Source organism: Venturia canescens, chromosome 3, assembly GCF_019457755.1.
Source record: "Venturia canescens isolate UGA chromosome 3, ASM1945775v1, whole genome shotgun sequence".
Taxonomy (NCBI): domain Eukaryota; kingdom Metazoa; phylum Arthropoda; class Insecta; order Hymenoptera; family Ichneumonidae; genus Venturia; species Venturia canescens.
The window spans coordinates 10098645-10107879 of NC_057423.1; the positions used below are offsets into that span (position 1 = coordinate 10098645).

At 38.1% G+C, this 9235-nt stretch overlaps 2 protein-coding genes and 1 long non-coding RNA gene across 3 annotated transcripts; 1 reads left to right on the forward strand and 2 right to left on the reverse strand.

Annotated features, from left to right (window-relative positions):
- The first annotated feature begins 1197 nt into the window (after nucleotides 1-1197).
- LOC122408363 (uncharacterized) lies at nucleotides 1198-6256 on the forward strand. The gene is made up of 8 exons (XM_043415097.1): nucleotides 1198-1376; nucleotides 3179-3822; nucleotides 3917-4058; nucleotides 4342-4446; nucleotides 4880-5216; nucleotides 5330-5518; nucleotides 5647-5810; nucleotides 5888-6256. The coding sequence occupies exons 2-8, from the start codon at nucleotides 3537-3539 to the stop codon at nucleotides 6042-6044; spliced, it is 1380 nt and encodes a 459-aa protein (XP_043271032.1). The 5' UTR covers nucleotides 1198-1376; nucleotides 3179-3536; the 3' UTR covers nucleotides 6045-6256.
- LOC122408367 (uncharacterized) lies at nucleotides 1354-5121 on the reverse strand. The gene is made up of 3 exons (XR_006260467.1): nucleotides 5004-5121; nucleotides 3908-4121; nucleotides 1354-2391 (listed from the first exon to the last, which is right to left on the reverse strand). It is a non-coding gene; the product is annotated as an uncharacterized lncRNA (long non-coding RNA).
- A 2-nt stretch (nucleotides 6257-6258) lies between the features above and the next one.
- On the reverse strand, nucleotides 6259-9206 carry Rpn6 (regulatory particle non-ATPase 6). The gene is made up of 4 exons (XM_043415098.1): nucleotides 8530-9206; nucleotides 7398-7792; nucleotides 6855-7179; nucleotides 6259-6689 (listed from the first exon to the last, which is right to left on the reverse strand). Exons 1-4 carry the CDS (start codon nucleotides 8848-8850, stop codon nucleotides 6459-6461), a joined length of 1272 nt encoding a protein of 423 aa, XP_043271033.1. The 5' UTR covers nucleotides 8851-9206; the 3' UTR covers nucleotides 6259-6458.
- Between the last annotated feature and the right edge of the window lie 29 nt (nucleotides 9207-9235).

Here is a 9235-nt window from a genome sequence, read left to right on the forward strand (position 1 = left end):
CGAACTCTCTTCCCACTTTGCTGGAGGAAAAGATTTTTTTTCTTTTTTTACTCTCTCGCTTTTTAAATTATCCCTCGCGAGGTAAGTGCTCGCATTTGATCTCAATTCTAACTTCCCTGGAAGCTCTGATTAGTTGAGATGAAATTTTGCAAATTTTTTTTATGCGACGAATCTTCAAACCTCGAATCACATTTATTTAGCCCGGAAGAAAAAAGCGCTTTGTGCTTTTCGAATTTCTATCGGAAATCCTCGAACTGCGAACACATATTTTGAGCTGTTTCAAACTCAAACATTCTCCAGCGATTTTTCTCGAAGCCCCGCGATTGGTCGAAATAAATTTTTGGAAAAAAACTTCGGGAGGAGATTCTGAAACAGAAAATCATTTTCCGACAGTCAGAGTCGACAAACTACTCTTTTCAAGAATATTTCGAAGAGCGATTTATTCAAATTTGAAAATCATTCTTTTCACCCCATTGAAACACCTAACTGTTTCAGCGTCGAATGAATACTTTACGAGACAAAACCAAAACGAAAATGGAACAGGCTTCGATCCCGAGGCTTCGATACGTACAATGATTTTTTTCCAATCATATAAAAATTTCCAAAACTACGAATAACTTTTGTTGAATCCTCAAAAGTTTTAGTATTTTCCAAAGAAGAAAACGAAGCTGAAAATGGAGGCTTTGGCTTAATAATATTTCAAAATCAATTAAAATTCACATTCCTCTAAAAACTTCTAACCGAAAATACTCAATTGTCAAAATAAAAATTCAACCCAAGAAAACGAGCAATAATTTTTAATAAAAATCAATACAAAACTATCCTTTTCAGATAGGAAAAAAAGAAAGCAAAAAGCTTCGTATGCCACAAAAGTACTCCGTTAACAGGTGCAGTGGTAGTCCTCCAATAAAAGAACAAGTCTCGCGGTCTATTCGAATCGCAATATTTCAAATGAAATGGAGTCAAACGAAGTAAGTTAGGCGACTTAAAAAAATGTATGAAAGAAATATAAACGAGACGAGAAGTTGTCGAGTTGGCCAAGCAGGTCAACGAGCTTTCCGGTCGACATATATACACGCACGTGTAAAATCTCGGTCTCCCCGCGCTGGTTTCTCCGCGAGTGAATTCGTTCGCCTCCGTGCACTTTCTTATTCCGACAGTAAATTCGCCAAGTACATTTCCATGCAGATATACGTGTATACGTTTTTTTTCTTCTTCTTTTCATACACGTAGTACGAGTCGTACAATAGCGAAACTCAGTCTTTCCGGACACTTTGTCGTCAGGCTTGTTACCTCCTCTCACTTTCGTGAAATCTAAATAGAAAAAAAAGAATTCAACAAAATAATTTATTGCAGAAGAAAGAATGTGCACAATCGTTAGTTTGTTTTTTTTTTTTTTAATTTTTTTTTTTTGTTTTTTGATCAACAATAGTTCAACGTTACTCAACGAACTCTTTTGTTCAGCAATCTCGTATATCGATGCGTGACAAAATATTACACAATTGGTCAGAGTTTGGAAAGAAATTTGTCATTTAGACGGAACTAATTGTCGCTCCCAAATATGCTTTACATTTTTCCCACCGGAATAACTTTTGACGCAGATAACGCTTCTGTGTCGAACCGGACGTCGCGTAATGCGTGGCTCTTTCATCGAATTAAGGCCAAGGCTGACGTACGAAGATATTTCTATTTGTTTTTTTTTTTTTCATATTTTTCTACTACTTTTCTAATCGTAATATTGCGGGTTTTGTATATCGACTGAAATTGACAAAAAAAATGGAAATAGAGGAGAACAGAGCGGAGGAAAACGGGGGAAAAATGGAGTAAGAAAGCTGACGGAATTGACGAAACTTTTTCGTACGTCACATACTTTTTTCTTCAAGCCCAATTTTTAGCCAACTTTTGGCAAAAGTTTCGTAAACTTTTCTTCAAAACTCAGGAGATTCGCGTCATCGAGACAATAAGAGCAGAGTTTCTTATTACTGGCGAATGAAAGAAAAGAAAAAAACGTCGGACGATAAGAAAGAAAATAACGTACGTGCGGAAAAATAATAGAAAATTTATGCGTTCGGTAGCTTCAACGAGAAATTTCCTGTGTTCCTTAACACAAACATCCTTCAGTTACGCTTGATATCGAGTTATGGATACTGCATCGTAAAAAGTAAGCTATGAAAGTGGAAAATTTCGTTGGAAATTGCGCAGACTTTCTTTCTCAACTTCCCGGACACCGGCAACAATTCACGAAGGATTTATTTCGTAATGAAATAAATTCTCACTTTTTCTTCACTATTTCGAAGCGTACACTTCATGCACTTTTTTTCACTTCGAAATTCTCCAAATTCGAAGCTCCACGACGACCGTGCGTTGCACATCAGAACGGATGATGATCCCCTTAAAAACAATAAAAATTACGGTTTTACCATTTTTCCTAAAATTTTAATAGCATTGTCGAAATCAATTGACCATTTTCCGGCTCCCAATTTGACTCAGGTCTCTATGATTCGAAGATTAAACACTGTTTGATAAAATAGTGGAGTAACGTCGAATAATTGACTGCATCAGCTGCTCCTTTTCTCTATCTCTCTCTCGATCTCATCGACGAACACACGTATCTCTCTCATTTCAATTTCGATGTAATGTTATGGGTCCCAATTAGAAGTATGGCGTGACAAAAGGTGGAGATACGCTTGCATTATGCGTGACACTCTTGTTTTCACTCGGTCTCATCATTTTGTCACAGTTTGTGAGTGCAGGGACGCAATTGTCAACGTAAATAGACATTTTTTTTAGTAGAAAATGAAGGAAAATAGAGTTTTCGTGTAAAACGTCAGAGTTAAACTTTGCTCGTTTGCCTGAATACTTATTTTGAATAAATTTAATTTTTGCAATGGGAAATTTAATAATTTCTTCCACTTTTCGTGAGTGAAAGTACGAAACAAAAGTCTTCTAGGACCATCGATTTTTGGAATTGTAAGAGAAACTGAAGCATGTTGCTATCACGTTGACAAAAGAATAATCCGCGACTTTCATTTTGAGTTGAATATTTGGATAAGACTCCGAGATAAAATTACGAGATATTTTCGAATTCAAAGTTCCTGGAGTTTCCGACGTTGGCACACTCCCCGTGATTATTGTTTTTTCGTATTCTCTGTTTACGTAACAAGTTTTTTGACACCAGCAAAGAGAGAAAATTCATCGGAGCAAGAATTTGAGGAGCGGGAGGACAGCATCAGAAATTGAGAAATTTTCACTGCGAAACGTCGCTCGTGCATCCCTGAAGGGCGTATTCAACGCGATATCTCATGTATGACCAGGATATAAATGGTGAAACTCAGCAAATTAGAGAGTCACTCTTGTCAGCAAGCTCTTCGAAGTCGCGTGTGCGAGGAGAAATGTGCTGCGATTTTCAAGCAAACAAATATCGGGCATAATCCAATAAAATCGAGAATCAAAAATATTGTTTTTTCGGTTCAATATCGACGTGAAGGGGGCATTTGAAAAATCGCCAAATGACTTGATCTTCGAGGACGTTCAATATGCACGTAAAATGTGGTCTGATGATTTTGTTGGGTGTTGCGATCGGGAGTACGCACTCGGTGAGCGGGGAAAAAGGAAAATACGATTTCGTAAAGCCTTCGACGTCTCAGGAGCTTCCGGAGGACAAACGTTCGCCAAGTTTCAACGATCGTCTGAAAGACTCCGCGAATAAACATCTGGAGAGTGGAAAATCTGAGCGTCTTGAGAGTCAGGAAAAAGCGGACTCTCGACAAGAAAAACAAACGAGGACTATTCTTTCTACTCCTGGATCAACGGAGGGTGGAGATAAGTTTATAAATCGAATATTCAAACGTTACGAACGAACGCGAATGATTACCTTCGTTTTAAGTACTCATTGAACGAAAATTACCATTTTTAAGTCTCAATTGCTGCGGATCGAGATTCGATGTTAGTTCGCAAACTCAGCACGATTCTGGTTATCCTGGCCATCGTGGTGGATTAAAAACTTCCTCGGAGCTTCCGAGATATCCTTCGCGTTATGGCAATCGTCCAGACGACAGGTCACTAAATACTCTCCTCCGTCCACATTTCGCTTCATTATTAATCGTTCGTGGCATTGGCACCTATTCAAAAATATCCGGAAATGTTAGTTTTCTTTTTATTTAGGTCGAACCTCGATGGATGACATTGTCACATCTTATTGCCCCGAGCAAAAAGTTTCATTGCAATTTTCACGGATTTTCATTCATATGATCTTGAAACTAAAAATCTTGTCAATTAGCGCAATAATTAATAATTATTAATGGCTGAGTCTCCGAAATAACTCGCCTCGTTTCGGTTTAGACCCGGGTGGCAAAGCTTCAATCCCGGATCGTCGGGACGACGAGGAAGCGTCGGACCATCCCCGGGATCAGGCTCAGATTTATATGGACCGAATACAGGGGACAAGTAAAATCAATGAACTTCTTCGCCTATTCTGATAAATCAGCTTTTTCCAAAAATTCACTGGCTCGAAATTTTCCAATCGATTTCCATCGTGAAATTGGTTTTTCTACGTTGCGATAATATCGAAATAAATTCAGTCAACAAACTTTTTTATACTTTTAAACATAACTTTGAATGTAAAAACATTGGCAGAACTTTTTCAAGTAAAAACCGTTTTTAAATTGACGAAGTTGGTGAGAAAATTTTTGATTTATCATATGAAAATTCGACCAAAAATAAGCTTTCATTTAAACTGAATGAAAAAATGATTTTTTTAATAAGAACAAAGCATGAAAAAAAGGGGAAATCAGTAAATCATAGAATGAATTCTTTTGAACTACGGAACAAACGAGGAGAATCGAATAAAAAGTGTTCGGTTGTTGGAAAAACAAAACAGGTATGGAACGAGGCCGTCATATTACGGAGACAGCGAATACGACAGACCGGGAAGTGGTGGAAATCGTCCGGGAAGACCGTATTATGGATACGGTGGAAGTTCTTACAGCGACAACGGAGCTTACGGGAGTAGCGGCTACGAAGTGAATCGTCCAGGGCATGGTTACGGCGGGCGACCTCCTGGTGGAATCAGTTTTCACGGTAATCGTCCCGGGTCACATGGCGGTGGTCACGGAATCTACGGCACGGTTGGAAACCAGGAAGACGAGTTTCCTGCGGAGGAACCGCCCAGTGAGGAACCTCCGAATCCGGCGATGAATAATCTCGCAACTCAAAAGGTCAAGCGCGAAATTCCCGAGTCATCTGAAAATTGAAATCGTTGTTCAACTAGATAATCTGGAAATTAAATCTTTCGATATTTTTTCAAACGTTTATCCACTGTTTTGTCCAGGCTGTGGCACTCAAAGCTCTCGCTGGTGTCGCTTTGATCGGAGCTGCAGCTGCGCTCGCCACGAATCCAGTTTTGTTACCGATCGGTGTATTGGCTGGAAGGAAAAAAAGATCGGTTAACATCCCAGTAGAGATCGAGGACATCGATATTTATAAATTGACGAAATTGTTGGAAGATCGAATTCCAAAGGTAAATGATAATGAATAAAATATCGATTGAAACGAAATGATAAATTTCGTGAGGAATTAAGGATCATTCCAACTCCTTTTATCCCAATTGTTTTTTCTTTTACCTTCATTGAATTTTCTTGTCGAAAGGTCTACAGAGAAAAACTGCGAAACGAAGTACTGGATTCGCCTTCTTGCGTGGCCAGGCTCGTTTGCGAAATTGACAAAGAGTACAAAGCTCAGAGGGAAAGTAATAATCACGATGAGAATTGGGCAAACGTGTACGAACGTTTGAAACAGCATGTGGCGAATTTGTGAGTACAAGCGAGCCAATTTCCCATCATTTCTACAGTTTCCCCCGAAGCCTTTTTCAAATTTCTTCTTTCTGCAGAATCGAGACCGAAGCTTTGGACGCAGAAACGCTATACAAGAATATAAAACAGTTGATGAAATCGGCGGAAACGTACGAAGGCAAGTGCGACGTTTTCGTCTGTGATTTGCCTAGAGACCAACATTTCATCCCCTTAATTTTGACGTACTTTCACTGAAATGTTGGCTGATGGAAAATTTTTCTGACAAATGTTCTTCGAGTGAGAAAAAAAAACGTTTTTATCATGTCAAACCATTCAAACATTCGAGCATCTCATATTTATTCGTTACAAAACTCCTCCTCGAATCTGATCGGCGAAAAAAAATCGTTCGTTGTTCATCACAATGTATCAGAATAAAATAATTAAAAAAAAAAAAAAAAACTGCAAAATATTATTAAGCTTACGAGTTGTTTATTGATTTTTTTGTCATTTTATGGACCTCTTTCGCTCGAAGTTAGAGAAGGGAAAGACACACGATTAATCCGTTATTATTTAATGACAGTAGCTAATCGTTATCATTAGTAATATTTATAATAGAGTTTTTTTTTGTTTGTTTGTTTGTTTACTTATATAAATTCATATTAAAATGGGCTAGGTGAGTTTCTTGGCTTTCTGGTAAAGAGTGTCGACGACTTTTCCCATGCTGTGTATCGTGTCCAGGGCTATCTCGTAGGTTTTGTCCCGCGGTGTGTCCTCAAATACTATCAACACACCCTCCCCCTGATCCAACACGCCTAACAATTTTTTGTCGAGTATCATCTGAGAAAGTTTCTTTTCGACTTGAGCAATAGGCAACGTTATGCAGGATGCTATGTGGGCCACCTTGAAAACAATCAATAATTTTTTCTAAGATTCACGTAGAAATTTTAAGTAACAAAATTTAGTAAATCTTCAAATATTGACAAGGCACACATGAGATAAATTTATTAATTCATGAGATGAAAATTGAAAGAGTGATTAAATTGACGAAATTTTAGACTTGTATACCTGTACACGTGAGTATGGCTCAACGAGACGACAAAGATTTTGTTCGAGCATAGTGTCATAGAGGGAACCGAGATGAGCTCTGACTATGACATCGTCCTCGAGTTCCTGACGATACTGTTTTACAGCAGCTTGAAAATCGGCTAGAGAACGTTTATGACTCGCTTCCGCTACTGCTTTCATTGCATCGAGATCACGACCAGCGTATTTGACTGCTAATTTTCCTGACATTATAGATTGTACGTCTTCCGGGGTGCGGATCATTATTTTTGAGAGCAACATGTACTTGAGGGCTGTTAATGCTTTTGGATTGTCAACACTGTCGTATCTGAAAAGACAATTTCATGGCATTGGTTATTTTTAGATGGTAATTTTGTGGGTTTTATTTTATTATGGTATTTTATTTTATTTTATATGGTATTTTAGGCAATAATTTTGGATAAGATTCAAGGAAAGCAATGAAAATGCATTCTTTTGTATTATTGTTTCATTTTGATAATGAAGGACTATGATCAAATCCTTAGGTACTATTAATTATGTTTTTACCCTTCAAATGCTTCATAGAAGTAAGAATAGGCAGTCTTGAAGTCTCTTTCGTCAGCAGCGTGTAAAATGCCCGATTGTAGGTCGAGAGCAGCTTGCATTTTGGGCGGACAATAAATGGCATTGGCAGTTGTTCTAGCGCTGGTTAGCGCTGCTCTAGATTTAGCCAAATTGCTCAATGCGTGATAAGTCTTGCTCTCGAGTAATTGTACCTCGACAAGTAACTGTTTGTCATCAAGTTTCTTTAATTCTTTCAACAATGTAGAACCCAATGTAAGAGCTTCGCTGAACATTCCGGTGTCGAAGTACAAAGCTATCAATCTTGTCTCCAAAGATTGCCTGAGAAAAGTTCTTCTTTCTTCTTTCGCCCATTCTATACACTCTTTGCATAGTTGCACCTGTTTTCAAGTAAAACTCATTCATTAACTTCATGATTTTTGTTCAGTGATAAATGCAAGTTGGACAATAACATAAATGCCATGACATTTCTAGAGCTCCTTCAGGAAATTAAAAAACCTCAAGGCAACTATGAAACCGCAAATATTATTAGGGAATTCTTTGAACTATGTCAATGCTAAATGTTTACAAAACATCTATAGGTAACGACAAAAAAGTATCTCTCAATGTGAAATATTTTGGGTAAAATAAGACAAGAGATCAAATGAAAATAGTCTTATTAAAAAAATACATGATTGTTGGATAGCCACAGCAAAAATTTAAGCTATTCAACTTTGTTTCCTTGGTTTCTGTTATTTTTCAGGTATTTCTACCAAAAATGCTATTCAGCGGTTCTGTTCTTCGAATAATTTTCATTTTGTTCAACAGTCGAAAGCAGCATCTATTATCACAGTTGGAAAAAGACATTGTTAAATTGAAAGTTTCGTGGCAGCCCGTCCTCTATCCAGCATAGAAAGTAAGGTTAGAAAACTGTGCTGTGTCACCGAGTAGTAGGATTCAGGTTGTTGACCATCACAGGTTAATGGACAGTATCGAACAGTCAAAATAGAAAACAAATATTATAAGAAACGATGGAAAAAAATAAACACACTGTGAAAGGTTAATACTGTCCGTGTGGTTGAAGAGAGATATTATGAAAAAAAAATCATTTTTCGATTGGTAATGAATTCGAACATACCTCGATTCCAATACCAGCTTCCAGATCAAGGAAAAAGTCAACGAGTGAGCGTACGAGTTTGGCGGCTTTAGCCTTGCTGATGAGGCTCAAGAATGGTCGTGTAGCTTTGATAAGTTCGGCGAGTTCCTTAGCTTTGCCTTCTTTCTTGTAGAGTTCGCCAAGCTGAAGAATACCTTGTTCCTTGACGCGAATTCTTTCTTCATCATCTTCGTTGATCCCGATATTTGGATCGGAAACAATTTCACTCAGTAAAGAGATGCCTTCGCTAGTATTTGTAGCGGAAATGGCTCGAGCACGCTCGAACAACATTGCACCTGCCATTGTGCGCGATAAGTATTTCAAGTCGTTGTTCTTTTCAATTCGACGTGTCTTTACTCAAAAAAGGCTCGTTCGCCGGTTCGTCACAGCGAAACCTCGAAACCGTAGTGTTAAAAAAGTGAAAAAAAATTATGCCCACTCACTCAAACGCCCGAAAAGTCACAAGTTTTCCTCCGAAATAAAAAAAAATCAGCTCCTTTCTACTTTTCGCGAACTTAATATTCGTCCTCGCGAAATTTTTTACCACAAACAAACCCCCCAACTTCTTCAATGTTTTGTCAATTTCAATGATTCTTGCTTCGCGTTTTTTTATTCAGTCTCTCAACACTTTACGACTGAAGCTCCAAACGATAAAACTCGTGTCATGCTGGCTACGCTAGTCAAGTGG